The following is a 22,077-nucleotide window of genomic DNA, read 5'->3' on the forward strand; positions in this document are numbered from 1 at the left end:
TTAGTTTTTGTTGATTTGTTTCATCTGCTGCCGTTATTTTCCTGTACTTGTTATTCCAGTAGAAGTGGTGTCGAGCTGTTAGTCTTGCTGACAGAAATGTTGATAGATTTTTACAAAACGAATTTTTCTATATTTTTTTTTCTTTGTAGGGAAGATAAAAGTTCCTTCCTTTTTTTTCTGGTGATCAATCAGTCTCTTTAAAAATATTTTTAAGATAAGTGCTTTACATTGTTTCTCCACCCTTTAGTCTTGTGTGTGAGCTCTAGAAAAGTGAAAGATCACAGGCAGAATTTTTGGGTTTTGCCTTCATGTTGCCAAGATAGGAACTGTTAACAAATAGCATGTCATATTGCACATTAGAGGCAGTGCAATACATGAGAACATCTAATGGTATTTCAGCTCCGATGGTTTAAATCTTTTTGTATTTGTTTGTTACTTACAGTGTACATTTATATTGTCACTCTTCGTTTACTTTCTACTACTGTGCTGGAGATGGACATGTTTTTAAGCAGTTGCTGCTTATATGAAATTGTGATTTATTTATTAATAGTAATAAGTACATAATATTTAGTCCATTACTTTAGTGTAAGTTTGGGGAATGGTAAATATAGAAACTTAAATTTGTTCTTTTTCTTTCAGGACAGGGAATCATAGCGCATGAACCTTGATGTGTTAACTGATGAGAGATTTGGTTTAAATGGGCAGCCAGGGCACTGCTTTCTCTTGTCTCTCCTGACAAATCCCAGCTTCTATTTTAAACAAGAATGTGGTTTTGGTAAAGGGGAATTGTTTAGTGGGATAATTTTATGCTAGGGCATGAGGGTTGTAAATATTGCAGTCCAGCAAATACTTGGAGATTCCTTGAGCTGGAAATTGCTGCTTGTGTTGCTCCAAGGAGTCACCTCATGTGTGAAGTGAATTGCTTGACGAGTACTTCACTTACTTCAGGGTTATTGGAGGAAGTGAAAATATTTTTGGTATTTGCTTCTGGAAGTAACACTGGACAACTGCGATTTTTTTCTATGCAAAACGATCTTCCTTCTGTTTAAAATGGAGGTTATTGATTCTTGGGGAAGTAAGGTGAAGATATGTTGATATCATTAAAATTCTCAATTTATACTATATAGTTTTTCACCCATCAGAGTCGAAACAACTCTAATTTTCTCCCTGATGTGTTCTCTTGGGGGATTGAAGGGGGCTAACTGATTGTAATTCTAAAATGTGTATACTCAGTTGGGCTGTAATACAGAGTTAAATATAGAAATATGGCAAAGAATGATTAAACCTTCACTACTGTAGAATGTTGTAGTCTGTAATCACCATACAGTTACTAACATCTTTATATGGTCTGATAGAGAATGGCATACAACAATTTTGCTTGGGAAGAAGAATAAATCAGTATTTGTATAGGCTACAGAGAAACCTGATGACATTTTGTTAGGCCTGAGCTGGTAAGGTGTCCTTTGTGGATCGACTTTTTGTAGACAATGTGAAATGCCAGAATGATTTCCTTAACTATGTCCTCCTAGGTGTTACAAGTTTCATTTATTTGTAGAAAAGCTGTGTGAACAATTCTGATGGAGTACTTTCATTCTGTCACTACTATGAGGCTGAAAAGGCTTCTTCGTAGCTTGTCACTGGTAGTTTGCTTTTACTGTGGAAATTCAGTGCTACAACCTAATTTTTAACACCTACTATGCTTTCTTATTGTTGTATGATACACAGAGGTCTTAGGTGGAGTTAATTCCCTGGGAGACCTGTGCAGAGTTCTGTTAATCGAGTGGTATCTCTGATTCTTCTTCAAGCTTTTTAATTTCTCAGATGGTGTTTGTGTGTTGTCATTTTACTTTGCTGTTGAAACAGCTGTGAGTTTGCCATTCTTGTGCTTTAGTCCTTCAAATGCTCTAGCAATGTTCTTAAACCTTCCCTTACCATGTAAGTTAAGCTCACAAGTAGCTAATTACGGCTTGTTCTGTGCTCCATCATCAGTCTTCTCTGAGTTTTGTAAAGGTTCTGTGTTGTTGCCTGGCTCCTCTGCTGTTCTTACGTTTAGTCCTTACCTGCAGCCAAAGTTTGCAGAAGAGGAATTTTACTTGTTTGTGGCTTAACAAGCGTATCTTGCTATGATCAGCTCCAAGAAGTGCTTACATACCTGTTTTTTTTTGGTTTGTTTTTTTTTTTTTTTTTCCCTTCTGCCTTGTTTTCTTAGTGGGCTGTGTATTAGACCAGATTCTGCGTTTCTTGAGTAGTTTTTATGCTTTAGCATATAAAGTCTTAAGTTAATTCACATAGTAATAAAATTTATGTTCAGTAATTAATTTTTTTTGGCAGGCATCTGTTTCACAGTAATGAATTGGTAGCAGTTCCTAAAATGTCTGTTGACTGTCTAGAGAATTGGAGGAAAGCTGGCATTTTAAAATGTTTCTCACAACTGAAAGAAGTGGGCAGCTTTATATTAACCCATGTGTTCTCAGAAAAACTTCCCAAACTTTCAGCTATAATATAAATGTGTATATTAAAAAATAAAAGTGGTGGATTGTTTTTCTCTTGACCTCTGAATTCAAAAGGCACTTACTTTCCCTTAATCTCAAAAATACTCTGAGATTTAAAAGAATATTTTAAGAGTAGAGATAATAGTTGTTTCTTAAAAAACAAAACAAAAACAAAACCAACCAAGAAGCCCTACTTGATATAGTATTATATATTATTACTATTGTCTCTTCAACTTTTTAACAGCAGATGAAAACCATGGCTCTTTTTGCAGGTTCATTTTAGGTTGCTTGCAAGACTGAATTCATAGCATTTAATGATCTAGGATTTTCATACCCTAGGGCGAGATTATAGTAAGTGGAGGTCAAGCTGAACAACCGCCAGACCTAATTTACACTCGGATAAAAATGTTCTTGTCTAACAATTAGATTGAATGTTATTACCTCTTTCCATAACTTTGCTAAAATTTGGTTTATCTTGTTTCAAGACCAAGACAATCGGATGCTGAGAAAGCATCTTCTGAATGGTGTCACAGTCTCACCTTTCACGTTTATGAAATAGCACAGGATTGGGTATCCACGTTAACGACCCCTATCATGCTTGTTGTGGAGAGGATAGGAAGACTTAATGCAAATAGAATGTGTTCTTAATGTATAAACTTCTTAATATGATGTCCACATGATAGTAGCAGTCAGTGATTCCAAAATAAGGGGAAGAAAAATATCTGGGAAAGATGTAACTAACCCCTTTGATTATTTACGTTTGAGTCTTCCAAGACAGATCTGATAAGTGTGTTTCAGTAGGATTACTATTGTTATATTTTCAGATCAGTTGATCTATTAGTAACCCATGTTTTGCCACTGATGCGATAGATCATGACCAATACTTGTATGTAGGCAAACAAAAGTAAAGACAGTAAATATTTTTCAGTCAAAGCCTTGTGTTTCTGTGACTGAACAGTGTATGTAGCTATTTTGTCAGGTTGTGGTAACTTCTAGTGGTGTGCCTGTATAGGAATTTCATTTAAATTTTAGAAGTCTGAGCACAAACCTATTTGAAACAAGATAATACACTTGTAATCCTGATTAACTAACTGTACAACAGCATGAGAATTCTATGCTGATGATTTTTGGTAAGAGCAATACTAAACATTAAATGGCTTTTTGAGTAAGCAGAACACAAAGTTGGCAGTTTGCATTAGTAATGTAAAGAGATTAATATAACACAGCTTATTGCTGATCCAGTGTTCTTATGAAATCAGTGTCTGGAGCACTGAAATCATGACTTGAAAAAATTAAGCTAGGTTATTTTTTGTATAAAGGTATTTTAAACGTGTGTGAATCCTGATCTCATTACTTAATTATTTAGTCCCTTTCCTTTTCCCATAACAAATAGCCAGTCCTGCCATAACAAACTTTTCTTTCTTTCCTTTTCTCTTTAAGTAAAAGAAACACTGCATTTGAATAAGCAGCTAGGACAACTGAATATATGGGGAATTCAACTAGATTTAATTTTGTATTTCAGAAATTTCAATATGTGGTATAAAGTATATTGACTTTTCAGCATTGCATCTTTGTACAGTGTAAAATGGAGCAGAAAGGTCAAAGCGTCTGAAAGAGAATAGTGCCTGTTTTAAGTAATCCCTCTCGTGTCCAACTTTTTAAAATAGTTGAGATTATTATTTACTGAGAAAAGTCAGAGAAACTAAGGCAGGACTGAAAAAACCCTGTACACTTAATACTGTGTTGTGTTCTCGACTGCTGAGTTCCCATTTCCAGTTTGAGTGTGGGGAGATGGGGGATTATGTATTTGGTACGAAACAGGATGAGAAACCTGTGTTAGTAGGAATGCAGTTAATTATGAAACCGCAATTGTTGGGGAAGATGTGGTGACAGATACACCACTTGAAATCTAGCAATTCTTGTTTTAATAATTAGAGGTAATTGCAAACTGATAAGTCAAATGTGATCATCAACTGAAAACCACAAGGTGATTCAGTTCAGATAATAAACTAAAAGCTACAACTCTAGTGAGTTGCTGAAGCATTTTTCCATGCAGTAGTTGGATAACTGTAGGTTTGGATAGCTGTCCTTTGGTGACTTCTGCCGTGGAGTTGAGTTCTCCGTCCCTCTCATGGAGGTTACCACCTGTGTAATGACAGTCAGCAAAATGGGGTTTGCCAGTTCTTTAGACCTCCCAATTTGCAGTTCGGAATATTAGCTTTAATTATCAGTGAAGATGAGCTGTCATCTATAAATCAAAGCATATGAAATGTGAAAACTTGATTTTAAAAAATTTTTATTTCTATTTTCTTTTCCTTCTCAATTGAATGATAATATTTGATCTCGTTAGTTTTTCCGCCTTGTGTAGCAGCCTGTTAAGAGTCCTGGGAAAGGGTTGTCCAGCAGTAAATATATCTGAATTTGCCACACAAAATCATAAGTATTAAACTGCTTTATGAATTAAAATATAGCTGTGTAAATACAGTCAACATTGCAATGAAATTTTATTTTACATTTTATATATACTTACCAACGAACTTTCAGCAAAGTGTTTTGTTGGTATGCCTTGTATGAAAGAAGCTAGTGAACTATGGTGAATAAAAGGAGGTTCTTAAGATATGCTAAAAACAATAGCTTGAATTCTCCTCTTATGCCTAAGATTGCATTTTTGTTTCAGCTGTAAGGAAAAAAGCCCCAGCCTTTAGCGCATGAGGTGTGTTTCATTGCTGGAGGTGAGGGGATTAGTGAAAAACTGGCAGCTTGGGGTGCTGGAGCTCTGGGAGCCTGATGCGGTTCCAAGAGCATGGAGCAGCCCTCTGAAGGCAGCTGGTGGGTGCTGTGGGGTGCACCCCGTTCCTCCCGCACAGTGGGGGCAGGGGAGGAATCGTAGCACAGGAGCCTGTTTAAGAGCACTACTGCTTTGTTTTTTTCTTTTTCCTTCTTTTAAAAAGAAAAAGCAGGAAAGAGAGGATGAAAGTAGCTACTTAACAGCTTCTACTGGGTAGCTGAGCTAATAAGTGTCATAGTTGTAGTTTTAAAAATATTTTCTGTGTATTGAACTTGTTCGAGTAAAATATTTACTACAAATTGTGATACTTGCATAATGCAAACAGTAAATTTCCAACAAAATTTAGCTGTAGGCTGTAAATACCTTTTGAAGGGGGAGGGAGTTACTAGCTTTGTGTGCATGATTACTTATAAATAAACATATACGTATAACTTTTTGAATTCTTTTTTTCATTTTAGATTAAATGAAGAAACCTAGCCTTAGTTTTGGTTGATTTAACAAGCTGTACACTTCATATATTAGATGTGTGTGGGATGAATGCTCGTATATCCCTACAGTCCCTAATGCACAGTATCAAGAGACTTACAAAGGAAGATGATTTTGGAAGGACAAGACTCACTAACCTGTGCTTCAGAATATTTTATACATATCAAGAGTTTCTCAGTCTTTGTCAGCTTAGTAAAAGGAGTTTGGTCTCTAAGAACACACGTTTTCATTCTTTTTCTTCACGTTAGCTTTCTTATGACAGACATAGTATATTCTAGCTCTTTGTTACCTGCCACAAGTAAGCAATTAGAGTTGAAAGAACTTACTGATTTGAATAACGCCAATATTTTTGCAGTGTTCTTAGGACATACACAAGTGGTCACGCTGGTTTCCTCTGGATGTTTAATGAATATCAATAGCTAACTCTAGGTCTCCATACGTGAGGCCTCAGCACCAATCATCTCGCCCACAAAATTATTTTAAGAGGGCTCTGTTTTAGGATGATTAAAGAAGAAGAACAGATAATTTTTAGACTTGGTGATAAGGATATGTCGTTTTTGGTTTTCTTTTTTTTTTTTTTTTCCCCACCTGTTAATGAATTCATTAATGGATTATTAGCATTCTGCATTGTGGATATATTATGTTTCCTAAATTGTGTGGGGGAAAGCCCTGCACATTGCAACTGCTGTTTCATATAAAATTAGTATTCAGTGCTGCAAATCCATGAACAAACCACTTGGGATTCTAGCCCAAATGTTATGAGGGAGAACAGGAACAAAATGTTGGGTATTAAAAATCTTCAGGTTATGACTGAGGATGTGTGGAGCACAGATGTTCTGAAGTTGGCAGAATTGCAGAGATAACTTTTTAATGAAAGATAACAAGGCTTTTATCTTTACCTCTTCTGTTTTAGAGGTGAAGCCAACTTTTACATACATGAGTAGTTGCTTGAATATAATTTTGTAAGGATGATTATTTAGATTGATTGTTGAAACAACCATAATCCACTTATGAAAGGCTTAAGTTTTAGCTGTCATACTGCTTGGTTTGGATGTGACACAACATTTATTTCTTGCTTCTTAAAGAGTCCTTTTCCTTTCTGATGGCATAGGTTTTCATTTGAGCCAGGGAAGGATGAACGGCTGCTCTTGATTGTTTACACAAGCACTAAGGTACTGGCAGTTTTTGGATCTTCACTATAAGTAGAGTTTTAAACTGCTGTTGTGAGACTGATAATGCCAATAGTCACCCAAGTGAGAGGGTGACGGGGCACCTGCTGCTCGGGGTGCAAGTCAGCTGCGTTCCCACGGGAGTCCCAGAAGTGATGCCCTCTCTGTAGCCCAAACCCAAACCAGGGGTGGCAGGAAGAAAGCAGGATGGGATGGGGTGTGAAGCACTTACCACACCCTGTTGTCATCCCTGCCCCCCCTGATTTTTTTCTAATTCATTTTAGAGATCCAGTTAAGACTGAAGCAGTTTGACTTGTGCTTATACTCTTCTGGTTGTTTCTGTGCTGAACTTAGTCTCTTTAATTGTTGTCTGGGAGGGGTTCAGCCATTTTTATGTAGTGTGAAGCTTCAGCTAATAAACTCTAGTGGATCTCAGCTGACGAAACACTGACCTGAACTGGTTCTCCGTTTCTCTTTGTATCTTAGAAGGCTTGGGACCACAGTGCAGGGGAGTGCAGCACAGGACTGTCCATAGTGCGCTGTGACCTGGGCTGATGGGAGCTGATTTTGGGAGACGTGCTTGAGAGATTTTACTTTTTACTCTTTGATAGTTTTGTCTTATGTTTTTTTTTCCCTTATTTCAGTCATCTAATATTGACTGCATCTCACAGCAGCAGCTGATGCTATTGTACTTTGTGCTGTGTAGTCCCCCCCTTCAGAATTTATAATTAAATCCAGTTGTTCTTAAAAATGCCCAAACAAGATTTGGGACACAAAGCCCTAGTGAACTGGACTTTTCAAAGAGGAAATCTATATGGTAGGAGAGGAGGCTGAGATTCCTATAAAGTGAGGCAACTTACAGGCTTGCATTGATCGGTGGAAGAACAAGAAATAGAACTCACCAGATGGGGATACCTTGTGCCATGTGTACTGAAGTAATTCATCACTCTTGGCTGCACGTTTGAACAATCCTACTTCTGTTCTAGGCTTTCCTGGTGTAGCTGGTTACCTGCTTGCTGTGGGCAGCGCGTGTGCCTCTGCATCCCTAGCTTTTACAGGAGCTGAAATGTTGAGGGAACGTGCAAAGGACTCTGTGTTTGAACAGTCAGCGTGCAAAGCGGCAATATTGATCTATTCTGTAGTTTAATTTGGAACTTCAGGCAACTTGGAGGTACGTTTGCCTGCTTGCCTTGTATCATAAATGAACTAGTGCTCCTCTTTTAGCCTATTTAAGTAGGCATATGTGGCGCTTTTTTTTCCCCTCAAATTGTGGTTGTCATCCGACTTGGCTTTTATTCTTAAGAGCCTCATTTTCCACACAGTCAGACTTCAACATCTGGAAGCCATTTCTTCTTTGGCAGAGAAAGACATGACAGGCACAACGAGGTTTAACTTCTTCTTTTTTTGTCTTACCTTTACCTTTCTAAAAAAGATATTGAAAATGAAACCCTTTTAAAGATATATGGGAATTTCAAGTGTGTTTTAGCAAAGCTCAGGAATACTGTTGCGCACAATTATTAAAGAGTATTATATGTGTTTTTCTTTAAGGGTAATAGTTGCGTTTATTGTACAGCTGATAATGTAATGCTTATATCAATTGATTTAAACCCTCATTTGACTGGACAGTGTTAATTACTAAATATCAATTAAAAAACCCATATGATTCAAACCATGACAATATATTTATATTTCAAAATGGCATTTAACCTACTGCATGAAAGGTATTGATGTTATTAATGGTATGTTAAAGAGCGATCATATGACTGTGAAGCACTGTAGCAAGCTCTTTTCCTTCACTATAGTTGTTCCACATATTTATTTAATAAAAACAGTAGAGATCCAAAAACCACTTTTAACGAGAGGGGGACTATTTGGTGGTTGAGGTTGGTAAAGTTATTAGGGTGGTCCTTGAATGTTATTCACTTCTCAAGTCTCTCAGCTTACTGTAAAGTCTAAACTTTACTTTAGGTTTTAGCCTTACTTCATATGCCTTTTAAATATTCTTTGTTTCCCCCTCCCCTTTTTTTTTTCCCCATAATAAAGCCTGTTTAAGCTTTTTCTTTCACAGCATTAAACTATGAAAACAAGTTTTGCTTTCTGTTTGGCAATGTGTGCGTTACCTCTGGGGACCTGTGTTTTCCATGTGCCCGGCTGTTTCCTGACTGGTCTCAGGCTCTGGCGGTCACCGCCAGCTGTTCACTGGGCTTCTCCCAAAGCTGGTCAGAACCCAGTGGATCTGTAGGTATATGTGCTGTATATTGAAAATGCAGGGTGTTCAGCTGGGGATCTGGCCTTGCCACCGCCTTGGAGCCACAGGGCAGCAGTGTTGCAGTATTGACAGTAGCCATGCAAGGACTCCAGTTTGGCATTTGGATGCAGCTGGTCCTGCGTGGCAGCCATGCTGTGCCCGTGCTGGTGATGCGCTGCGTTGGCAAAGCTCGTCACCGCGTTGTGGTGCAGGGGCAGGGTTGAGCTGTGTCTGCTGACTGGTGTGGTGCAGGAGGAGCTGATTCAGTTGGCTGAGCCAATGGAGAACTAGTCATGGGGGAGGAAATGGTGATGTTTTCATAAGTTGCTTGCTCCTGGTTCATTTGAGTGCTAGAAGGGAGCAGAAACTTTCCTGTGTGTTTTGGGAGCAGGAAGGAAGATTACTGCTTCAGACAAGCATTTTGTGAGATGGCTCTTTCCCACTTAATCAGCAGACATTTTGCATGAGCTAAAGAGCAAATATCATAAAAATTGAGTGAAGAGCAGGCCAGGGAATAAAAACGGTAGTGTGACAGCATAATGTCAACAGCCACCATAACATTGCTTTTTTGTTTTTTGAAAGATGGAGATGTATGGACAGAACTGGTGTGGATGGAGGTGTAAGAGCTGAAAGTTTAGAATAAAATCGTGAAGAAAGAGACTGAAAATATGAGACCTGTATGAAGTAGGTCATTTAGATTCTTTGTTGCAGTGTTAACTGTTGGGTGACTTTGGCACCATGAACTGGTATTGTGTGTACAGACCAAGTCTCTGGTAAGCATGGAAGAGTTTAGACTGATGATGTCTAGTTCAGGTCTTCTTGTAAAGGAATTACAAGACTCATTTTTTAAGCAAACAGGACAAAAATAACTACACATCTAGAGGTAGTAATTGCATTATTGTTCAGTTTAGTTTTGATTATGCTATCATAATCTGATCAAAACTGCTGATATGGTTATAACTAAATTACATTAAAGCACAGTTGTTACAATACAAAATGCTACTTGAAGTATGTTTTCTGTATTTTACTCAAATTACAGAATTGCTTTAGAGCTTGTTGGCAGCTGAAATATTAGGGTGTATAATATCAGTAGAAATAGCACACTTTCTCAGGCCTGTAGGGAATGTCATGCAGTTGCTCAAAATCTCGCTTAAAAATCAATGTATGAAGCTGAATGCAACAGTAATTTAGGGAAGAAACACCAAGCAACCAAACCTTATTTTAAAAAACAAAAGTTTAAACATATTCTTGTCTCCCAGAAAAGGAGTGAGGGGCATAATATAGTCAATAACAGCTTTCTCTTCTAAAATAATTAGGACAAAATATTGGACATACATCTGATCCCTTATTTAAATTTATCTGACTAGCATTTTAACTGTTGGTGCTGCATAATCGGTTCTGAAGCATCAGCATCTCTCATTCATGGATAGATAAATAATTCAGGGATGCACTTTAGGTACGCACTTTAGCATTACAGTTTTAGAAGTTCTAATTTTCTGAATTAAGAAAGTGGGGTTCTTGATTTTTTACAGATTATTAACTGAATTACAGGGAAAAATCAATACAGCTGTGAACAGCCATCACACATTTCAAAAATCTTTGTCCTGCCGACATAGCCATTTTTAAACTCTGTGTCTCTGTCTTGCCCAGAAAAATAACGACTTTACTGATGTGCCTTATAAGATTTCCAGATAATAAATGCCAAGCAACAAGAACAAAAATGTGCGCGTCTAGGGAACCCACCCCAAACCAACCCCTGCCTGCCTGGAACTCCTTGCTGTGAGCTTCTTAAGCAATACTTAATTATTGTGCATGCAGAAGTGCATGAAACACAAGCTTCTGGGACAGATCTTGTGATTTGTTCTATTTTGTGTGTGTGTGTATATTCTTCTAACAAAGGCTGATCACCAAATTACCTTAATTCCTGTTTAGCCTGTCTGTGCGTTTAATAGGAATGGTTGAGAGAACACTAGTGCTCAGCAGCTGCTGATAGCATATGTGTTGTTGTGTGGATTGTGCTGGTGGATTTTGTCAGCTTTTGCCAGATCTCAACATGTGGCCAGTATATTTGAGTTAATTACAACCATACCTAAATTAACCATATATTAGGGAAAAATAACCTTTTAAAATGTAAATCTGTTTTTCAGCAAAGACACTTTTGAGTTCTTTACAGTGTTTCACGCTTAGCTCTTGCTTTTATCAGTCAATTTATTTTAAATAAAAACTCCTCTTACATTTAGATTTGGCAACGTTATTATGTTTAGTATTCCTGGACTACTACTGTTGTTTCAGTGACTTTTTAGTAATGTTATGTTAGCAAAATTTTAAATAGAAAGGTACAATGAAGGGGTACATATTTCTGCTATTAAAGTGTATTTTGAAATTCTTCTGCTTGCTTTTGACAACTAAGTACTGAGACTACAGCAGCTGTGTGCATTTCCGTCATTGAATCAAATGTATATGCATTTATTTCAGCAAAGACCTAGGAATCTTCTGGTGTCTTTAATCTAAATATAAATCTAAAGGAAATGGGCTACAATATTATTGCAGTTTTCACAATCTATTATAGTTTATTGCACAGAAATAACTAGGTCAACCTCTGGATGACCTGTCTTTTGGAGTTTCTTCAGTTAGCTTTAGGCTAGAGCTCCACCTTGTGATCTTTCAGCAGGATACATTTTCTTTTTATAGTTAATAATTTAATTATGATTTCACAAAGTTGAGTGACTTCAGAAAGTTTTCACAGACTTGAGAGATTTCAGTATCTGCTTTGGAAAGTTGAAGTTGGAATTCTGTGAACATGCAAAGAAGAAACTGAAGAGCTGCTTCTTCTGATACACTTCAGTTTAGATTTAACTTATTAAAATAATCTGCTACTAGAGCACATACAGCAGTTAACGTAGACTTTTTTGAAATGCCATCTGCAAGAATTTCACCTGCTTCTTTTAAGACTGCACTGTGATAAACTTGGTATATTTTAAAAGCCTGACAGGATGCTTATATGGACGGTTTTCCTTTCTCATTGACTTCCCAAACCGGGTGCTTTGAATGAGTCATCAAGTACGTGCACAAGGAAGACGCAGCTGGCAATAGTCTTGAATTTCTAGAAGGCATTTACTGAGATCAAGGATAATGGTGAATGACCAGTGCCAGCCTTTTCCCGTACTGAAACAAGAGAAAAATCAAATAAAATTGGAAAGTGATAAATTGAAGAGAAAGAACATGGCTCTGGGCAGTATGGAGTTTGGCTGTGGGAGTTCCTGTGTGGAATACCATCATGACTGAATACCGAGTTCAAGAGGTAATTGGAAATGTTAACGGAAAACTATGGATAAGGATTTATAAAACCTTGGGACAGGCCCTCTGGCTGAAAAAATCCCTAAGTTATTTCTGGATGCTGGGAAGGTATTCAGGGCAAACATCACTGAGAAGAACAAAGCAAATGTGTCTTCCTTGGGTGGCTTCTGTTGGCACGGCCAGGGAGGGGGTGCTGGGCTAGGCTGGCCCTGCAGGTTGAGAATCACAGGTCTGTGTCATGTTCTGGATGCATGCAAATCTTTTAAAATTATCCTTTATTGGGACAAATGCAAGGGGTGTTTTGGTCATTGCTGAAATCCGAGCCTGATGCTGGAGGTCCTTTACAGTCTTACCTCATATATTCTTGCAAGACATTCATCTGTAGCTGCCGTTTTCCATAACATCAGTATATCGTTGCACTCATGAGAGCCAAGTTTCTCTTCCTTCAAGAAAAACAGTTCTTGGAATGTAAATCTGAGCAGCTCAATGCTTCAGCACGTAGCGAGATCTTGGTATTTCTTTCCCATGTTATGAGTTGATCCTGTCCAAACACTGCTGTTTTCTTTCATGTTTTGTTGTTTGCACTACAATGAACAGTCCTTACAAGAAGTTCAAGTTGGTATAAACTGCAGCCAGCTAGATTTGCCAAGTGATTTGACTGTTTGATGTCGGGAATGCATACTTTAATACCCATTCTTTTTCATGTTTTCATTACTATTTTCTTTTTCTTTAAAATATTTCTGTGATTGTAAGAAACTTTACTGAGTATTCCTGCAAAATTTGATAGGACAATAGGTTTGCTTTTCATAAAGGGAGTTTAAAGTGTGTTAATTCTGTGAACAAGTGGTTAAACTTTGGTCAGTACTTTCAAAGTTGATGGAATAAGTACTTTTAGTATTGTAAATAGGTAGTATTAATGAGCCATCATGCAAAATTTGCATGTAAGGTTCTTGATTGTCACTTTAGTACTTCTGTTGCTTCTCGACATTGAAAGATGTAAACTAAGAGAACTTAAATAGCATGTCGATAGACAGGTTGAACTTGAAACTGAGCAGTGTGTTTTTTGAAGTTTGCATCATTGCTTTGCACTGGGGCTGAACTACTAATGTGTCCAAAAAAGGGGCAGGTTTTTTTCTGCTGTCCCACCCCCACTGCAACTGAACATGTAGTTTTACAGCCAACCTGGATGGAATCATAACTCCTTGCCACCGAAGAAGGGAGTTTTACTCTTCCCTCCCCTGCTCATGGCCATGTGCTCCTGTGTTTCCCATGCATTGGCTCTGGATACCGGCTGCTGAACCCGTTTAACTTGATAATCTAGGGAAAAAATTTCTTGAGATGTGTTTTACCCATTTTATTGGGGAATTGGATCAGGAGATGCTGAACGGAGCCTACAAAGATAAATGGCTGGGGAGGGGACGTTGCCCTGCCCGTGGGCGAGTGCTTGCCAGGGAGAGGGTGAAGCGCTCCCCTTGTGTGGCCATGTGGCTTTAGAGGAGCAGAAGTGGGGTGACAAAGGTTGCTGTTCTGCAGTAGTGATGTTTTTGAAGCTTTTTAGCTTCTACTGTGTTCTGGATAGAACATTGGTAGTTGCCAACTATCTTGAGATTCACCAGCCTACCTTGAACCTCCTCTTTTTGCCACTATTTCTTTCCGCTCTTGTTCTCTGCTTTTATGTGATTGTGCGAAATGTGAAGAAAATGTAGTAATTTCAGAGTTTCTGTTTTTTCTCAACTCTGGAAATTGTGGAAGCTACAGTGGCCCCTAGCATTGAGAAAAAGCACTTGCAAGAAGAAATGGCATAGCCTGGATCTACATGCTCAATTGAAATGTGGTCTCTGAAGCATCGCTACCAGATATTAAGCAACATGTGCTCAGCATGCCAAAATTAAATCTTTCCCTCAAATACCTCATCACTCCAGCAAGTTGGAGAGTCAGCAGACTTTGACTCTTAAGCTTTTTCTTCCTGCTGCTGTATCTTTGAAGTAACCAAACATCATGTTTTCTTAATCTACCTGAATAAAAGTTAACCTGGGGTGGACAATTGCCGTAGAAAACTTTAGCCTGCCTGTTTAAATCTCACATTTGAAGTATCCAGTAGTGTTTGGGTTTGGTTTTTTGCCCCTTAAACATAGGAAAATTAGATAAATGTAAAAAACTACAAATAGGTGGCAACATTATAATTAAGTTGAAAAGCAAGTATTTCACGATCTTATGTTTTCTTTATAGAAAGCTGTGCTGTTTCTGATGTTTTTCTTCGTAACATGTGGATAGTATTCTCTTCCTTGATAGTCTTGTCAAATGCTTTACATGTTAAAACTGTTGTAAGCCTGGAAGAAACTGAGTTGTTGAACAGCTGGGTAGGTTATAAGAATTAGTTACAGGAGCTTATCTTTGTGGAAAATGCCGTGGAAGTTTACAACTCAGAGCTATAAAGTTGGTATACATAATGTCCTGGATTGAACACATGCTGTGCTTTAAATGTAATATCAAATCTGCTTTTGGTTTGGTTAACCAGAAATATCCTGGTGTTGCTCGGTCTGAGCTCTGCGGTGCGTGGTGTCACAGTTCCAGTTTTAGTATAGATTTTGAAATAAAAGCTATTACTTGTAAGGTGTTAATGGAAACCATTCCAGGTTGTTCATCCCATTCAGATTTTTTTTTTTTCCCAGGTGCTTTGGTATTTTATTTTGCTGTGATGCTTTTAAGATCATGGAGCTACTTTGTAGTAAGATCGTAGGAGGAGCCAAAAATATGAAATCTTTAAACAGGAAAAAGCTTGGTTGGGAACAGAGGGGGGTGTGATCTAAATTTTCGGTGTTTCCAACTTTTTACCCCTTCATACGTGGAAAAATTTTCACTGTGTTTGTTTGTTTGTTTTATTATAGAAGTTGTCCACTACAAAGGAAGAAAGAAAAGTAAGCTTGTGCTACAGACTAGTTTTTGAATATATTTCTAATACAGTGGTGTTCCAGAAGATGATAAAGAAATGATAGCAGCTCCAGAAATACCAACTGATTTTGCTCTCCTTCAGTAAGTGTTTTAATTAAGAATTTGTAGTTTCATTTTTTAATATCCTGTCTGTTGTTAGTGTTAATACATACGATTGTTTTTTTCTTGGAAACAAGGAAACAATATGAAGGTTTTTTTCCTTTTGAGAAGTTGATAAAGCATTATCTGAATTCTTTCTTGAGTATTCAGCACTAGTTAATTGATCTAAGTATTATAGAGGTGCTTAATTATTTTAAATCCATTTTTAAACTTTGCTAGTGTGAAGCCATTGTGACAGACACTTTCGTTATTTGCGTGATGTACTTCTCAGGATTTTGTCTTTCAAAATGAACTATTTGAATCAGAAACTCTTTGATTAGGAATACCAAAAAAAGTTGAGGTCATTAAAGCCTCTTTATAGAGGCAGAGGAAGTAGTTGAGGTATTTGCCCTTACTAACTGGGGCAGATCGTCTAATATTTAAAATATCTGATGCCAAATGCTGTAGTTAAAGCCAAAGTCTAATCTTCACTCAGGCATCTGTTCCTCAGTGTTTTTGACATAATTTGATTAGCTCGCTAGTCTTCCTGCAATTTTAAAGAGGCAGACATTTGATTTTCCAAGATTTAAAGTGAGGCATAGATTACATTTTGGACAGGTAAGCGATTATTCAAAGCAGACCAAAATAATCCAATTCCTCACCTTTTAATTGTTGAGAGATTGGCCTGAAGACGTTTCAGTGGACTGTTGAAATGGATGAAATTAGTATGAAGTCTAAAAAGATACAAAGATGCAGTTTTGTATCAATGAGGGTGATTGTGTGGTGGTTTTTTTTTTCCTTTTAATGTTCTTTCCTGTGAAAACAGGAACACCTGGCAGGTTTTGAAGCAGTATTTGTCATCTCTCTCTTCCTTTCTCTCTACATGCCCTTCCTGCCCCTGCAGCTGGAGACTTCACTGGTCCATATCAGAAAGTATAGTCAACAAAACCAGAAATAGCAAAATACATGTTAAAAGGCAGAAAACACCTTTCAGACACTTGCAGTAATGAGAGACCTTACATTTCTTGATTGTTTTAGAATGTTATTAATATATCTATAGAAATAGGTCTGCTGTGCCCCTGGCCATTCTTTATGGTTGCATTGGTAAATTGCATCAGAAGGTGTGTAACAGAAATTTGTGCTAGCAGCTGGAGTCCATCGTGCTGCATGTCTATGTTAAAACAAGATCTAGCAGCATCATTTAAGTTGTATTCTATAGGAAATATAGAACTAGAGAATATATAAGCTAAGCATTCTCTATTAATAATTCAGGTGATTTCACAGACCATCTCCCCCCTCTCCCATTGGCAATTAAGGACTTGTATATCGATGCAGCATATTTTAATGATGTAGAAAACCAAACAAATGAGGAAATTAATTTATTGTTTAACATCTCTTCACCTTACAAGCTTAAACAGAACTACTGGCTCTCTTTTTGACAGAGAAGCCTCAGCTAAACTTTTTTCCTGTACCTTTCAACATTGTACCTCTTAACTGCTTGTTTAGTTTCTAACAGCATGAAGAGATCTGCTGAGACACTTTGATGATGAGGGAAGGTGGTGGTTTCTCTTTTCGATGATAGTTTTTTCCCCTGGCAGATATCTCTAGTGCTCTTTGCTTTTTGAGATGGTGTAATGTTTGTCATGTGCCAAAAACAAGATTCCAAACTTCTTGCTACTTTCTGTCCACCTTCATACCTCTTAGCCTTGGTGTGTGTCTGTCATTGCAGGTGAGTTGTTAGGAGGAGGCAGGGTAGGTGTGGGAGGATATGCTCTGTCTGTTCCCCCACAGTAGACTTAAACAAAAGAAAAAAGCAGTTTCATTGTTAGAGCTGACTTACTGGACGGAGAGCATAATGTGACTTCAAGTGTTATATCTAAGAATGTTGCTGATGAAATGTATAAATGGTTTGTACTTCTTATCCTTGCAGGGAGTCTGAAACACACTTCTCTTCTGATACAGACTTTGAGGATATTGAAGGAAAAAACCAAAAACAAGGCAAAGGCAAAGTATGTTCAGCTTAATCTGGTTCCTGAAAACAGAAGCATTGTATATAGTTGTCATGGTATGAATATTTTTTTTTTGATTACCACGTAATACCCAGTTAAAACGTCTTGTTGTGTGTATGTGATTGCAGACCTGTAAAAAAGGAAAAAAAGGACCAGCAGAGAAGGGGAAAAGTGGAAACGGAGGAGGGAAACCTGGTGGTCCAAATCGGATGAATGGACATCACCAACAGAATGGTGTGGAAAACATGATGCTGTTTGAGGTAGTTAAAATGGGCAAGAGTGCCATGCAGGTAAGACTTGGGGATATCTCTGTGGCTTAGATGAATATACAATTTAATATTATTTTCCTGATTTAATGAAATGAAGCATAAAGTTAATTTTTTTTTCAATTTGTAGTTTTTAGTTCCAGAATTTTTTGTAAGTGTTTTTGCATTGTTAAGGTTTGAATTTGAACAAACTGATTTTTCATTTCTTAATGTCAGGCATGAATAATCACACGTATAATGAAGTAATTCAAACTATGATTTGGAGTGAATTTTCAGTATCCTGCATGAAGAAAGATTATTTTAGATTACATTACTTTAAAGTCCTTTCTTTGTGGCTGTAACTAAATACAAATGTGGTTTATGCCTATAGTTGTCATAGAACTTAACAAGGAATCTGTAGTTTGTAGATGCTCCCAGAGCTTACATTATCTGAAAAGAAATAACTGCTTCTCTCACCGAAAGTAAAATCACTAGCTACAACTTAGGGGAAATTTAAAGAGTAGCCTTAAGTTGGCTTGGCTGTATTGCAACGCTGTAATCGGGTGGAATTTGGGTCAGGAAATTTTAGAAGTCTGTGTGTTAGGCAGCGTCTCCACTGCATTTATTAATAGGACTGAAGTCAGCCTGTTAAGAAATTCAGCACTTAAAAAGTTCAGTGAAATCAGTAAAGCATTTGTTTGGCTCTGTGAATCTTGCAGTGGAGAAGAGGGTTAAAGTGCGAGCCTGGAAATGTGGGGTGTCCAGCTGCTGCCGTGTCCAGCTGCTGCCACCCGCGCGCAGGAGGCTGCGTCTGTGTGCAGGCCTCTCAAGGCTTGCTGGCTCCTGCATTAGTGCTGGGAACCTTGGAGCCTGAATTCCGTGGCAGAAATTTAGTTCAGGCTTTTTTTTTTTTTTTAAAAGAACAGGCTGATTTAAAGTATTTGCACAGAGAAATTTTGATACTTCCGTCATTTGTTTTGTTCTGTTGTATTTCAAAGTGGGTGGAAAAACTATACTTTTCTAACTGTTGCTTTGTGTGCTGCGTTTTTAGCCAACTGTCAGCAATGTATCTTCATGACATTATAACTGTTAATATGATACATAGTTAAAGTCTTTTGTTTTCCAAGAGCAAAATGGACCTTTGCCAGGCATGATCACTCTGTTGAATTAGGGAGTTGATATCTGGGTAATAGTGAAAGAAAAAAAATCCTTAAAGCATTTTGAAAGTAAAGTCCACTTAAGCACGCAGTGCAGAAATTTTTCTCAGTGGCCCTCAGTGCTTGCTTGCCTGAAAAGAGTTTGATAATAACTTTCTTCTGAGTTGGTGTCTGTTGTCTGGCAAAAACAGGTGGTTCATCCACTGAGACAAAATGTTTTGAGAAACTGCTGTTTTACTGGAGGTTCTTTAAAATAAATAAATGCTTGAAACAGGCTGCCTATCTGAAATATTAGTCCCATTCCTAGCATTTTCCTGTTCTTGCACCGTTGTTTTGTGTTTTGTGTTTGTGTTAATTTGCTTCTCTTTAAAGTTTTTTGGGAAAATGCTCTTGTTCCTGTTTGGTTTGGTTCATACAGGGTAGGGTAGTGCTGTTCATCCCGTCACGCTGCCGTGCACGGAGCACAGTCTGTCAAAGGGGCAGTATTGCTGAAGGGATTTGTAGCTGGTGGAACTGAAGCCCTAAGTGCTGTCTTGAGAAAAGCATCACTAGTTTTGGGTTTCTTTTTTGAGGGGAAGAAAACCCATCTCTGTAAAAGATAGCAATTATTTTTGCATTCTTCTAAGAAAAAAATGACTGTAGGACTCTCTGGTATTCCTGTGTGCTGTGTTTAGGTGTCAGTTTTGCACATGTATATGTTTATAGAATGAGGTTTTTTTCTTGAAAACTGATGTTATGGCAGTAAAGGATCATTCAGACATTTTGTTCTGTATTAATAAAAAAAACCACAGAGTTCAAGTTATTTATGGAAGAAACTATCGCTGCTAAGCAGCTAAATAACATGACTGCCTTCAATTGCTGAAAAATAAGAACGGCCTTTCTTTCTTTTTAGTCTGTAGTGGATGACTGGATAGAGTCATACAAACATGACAGAGATATAGCACTTCTTGATCTCATTAACTTCTTTATTCAGTGTTCAGGCTGCAAAGGTAAGATACTGAAATGTTTACTCATCCATTAAAGTAACATTATAGCATATTATTCTCATTCTTTGCTGTTATACTGCACACACTGTAGGAATGTTCCATGCCTTTGGCTAGTCTACATTATTAGGTTCTTGTAGTTAACCTCGTATTTTTGAAGGTGGGAGCAGGAGCTTTAGAAATATTATACTGTATTTAGAAATGTATATTAAGCCTTTTGTATTCACAGCAAAGAGAACGCAGTACTGGTACCTAACACTCCGTCTTCCTCTGCTGATGCTATTATTTCAGAAAAACATCTCTCTCTTCGAACAATGATAGTTCAGGTTGTTCAGTCTTGGAATTCTAGTTTGCATTTATCTCCTTCATATCATTGAGTGTTTGAAGACTGTTTCTTAGCCTTTGTAGAGATACTTGCTTTAAAAGATATTACAGACAGTAAAATTATATTTCCATATTTTATTTTATTCCATATTTTCTTTCTTTATGTCCTCATCCTCCATTCTTTCCCCTGTCACCCCATTTTGAAGAGGAAAAGGTGGCTTACCCTGCAGTGTCATTATGCTTGGTAGAGTAGGAATGGATATAACTGCTTCTGCTTAAGCATTTTTCTGTTCCGATAAACTTTTAATGTGCATAAATGTCCAGATAGCTGGCAGCTTTCCTCAGGTTATCCATGCTTTCAAGAGCAGTGACCTTTTGATTGTTGTTAGCAGATAAAACTACAGAATAATTTAATCCTTTCTGAGATGATCTCTGTCATGAATTTTAGGAGATCTGTTTGGTTTTTAGATCGCACTTTGCACTCTAACAGTTGGAGGCCAAGATGGATAGAAATGGTGTGAAATCACTGTGTTTATTAGAGTGCAGAAGACAATAAGTAGCACTAGAACTGTTCAGCATTGTCTTACACAGTTTAGAATCTTGAGTTGTGACAGGTCACTTGGGATTAGTGTAGCCTCTCATATGATGAACAGGTCTGGCACAAGTGTGTTTGACTTTGGAATATGAGTGAATGAGTAAATTCTAGATGTGTGTGTACATACACAAACATACTGTGAAAGAATAATAATAAACCCATATATGTATGTAGAAAAGAAGAACAGTTAGTGCCAAGCACTTGTTATACATGAATGCTAAAATAATTTATAACTTCTTAAAAAAATAGTTATATAATCTGTACATTAGCTGAAAATTGATAATTTTTACATCGTAGAAGGAGGCATGTCATCTGCCACTTCTTCTTTCATATTTAAAGTGCTAATAATCTAATATCTAAATTGTAGGAGTTGTTACAGCAGAGATGTTCCGACATATGCAGAATTCTGAAATAATCCGAAAAATGACTGAAGAATTTGATGAGGTAATTTTATGAAGTGCTGATAACGTATGGATATTAATTTTTTATTTTACCTGCCCTACTCTTACTGGATGACATTGCTACAGGTTTCTGCCAAGGCTAAAGTCAGCTGTAAAATTGACAGGAATGAAACTCTTGAACTCCCTTATGCCACTGATCTTGTAAGACTAGGAAGTAGAGCTCTCCATGTATATAAGTTGTTTTATTAATGGTTTGAGAAATCAATATCCACAGTCAGTTTTTGAGTAGTGGGAACTCCTGCTGCAGTGGGGCTGGGTGGGCTACCTCCCTGGTCCTGCTGCCTGTGCAAGGCCTTGAAATCTTCTTGAAGTAACTTGTAGAATGGTTGCTAAATTTATTTCTATGCATTCATTAATGTATGAATCATGGGGATTTGAATTTGATTTTTTTTCACTTGGGGACTTTAATGCTTTGCCTTTCATGGGAATTATAACTTTATCTCTTTGAAATTGTCATTGAATTTCTGTTCCACTGAGTGTTTGGGTGAGTGAGATGGGCTGTGGGTTGTGGTGGGGTTCTGGTTGGTTGGTTCTGGTTGGTTGGTTCGGGTGGTGGGGTTTGATCATTGTTGTTTTTTTTTTGTTGTTGTTTTCTTTCTTCTTCCTCCTGGGTTTGTTCCTGGGTGGGATTCCTTCTGCCCTGTGTCCCACAGAATGTAAAGATAGCTTTAAAACCTGCCCCCAACATTTGTCCAACACACGAATAATTCCCCCCACCCTCACCAATTGAAATCCAAAGAACACTGGTAATTTTAACAGAGGGGAAAATATAATACAATTTTGTTTAAAAGGA

General features: G+C 37.5%; 1 protein-coding gene across 6 annotated transcripts in view; it reads left to right on the plus strand.

Annotated features, from left to right (window-relative positions):
- STAG2 (STAG2 cohesin complex component) overlaps nt 1–22,077 on the plus strand; it is a 75,665-nt gene that overhangs the window by 21,191 nt on the left and 32,397 nt on the right. For all 6 annotated transcript variants that reach the window (XM_082061779.1, XM_082061784.1, XM_082061783.1 and 3 more), the window contains exons 2-6: nt 15,369–15,513; nt 17,441–17,519; nt 17,648–17,809; nt 19,814–19,910; nt 21,191–21,267. In XM_082061779.1, the coding sequence (XP_081917905.1) occupies nt 15,470–15,513; nt 17,441–17,519; nt 17,648–17,809; nt 19,814–19,910; nt 21,191–21,267 (459 nt within the window). In that variant the 5' untranslated portion in view covers nt 15,369–15,469. The remainder of the gene's footprint in view (nt 1–15,368; nt 15,514–17,440; nt 17,520–17,647; nt 17,810–19,813; nt 19,911–21,190; nt 21,268–22,077) is intronic.

This window comes from Streptopelia decaocto (genome assembly GCF_964273445.1).
Source record: "Streptopelia decaocto genome assembly, chromosome: 10".
NCBI lineage: Eukaryota > Metazoa > Chordata > Aves > Columbiformes > Columbidae > Streptopelia > Streptopelia decaocto.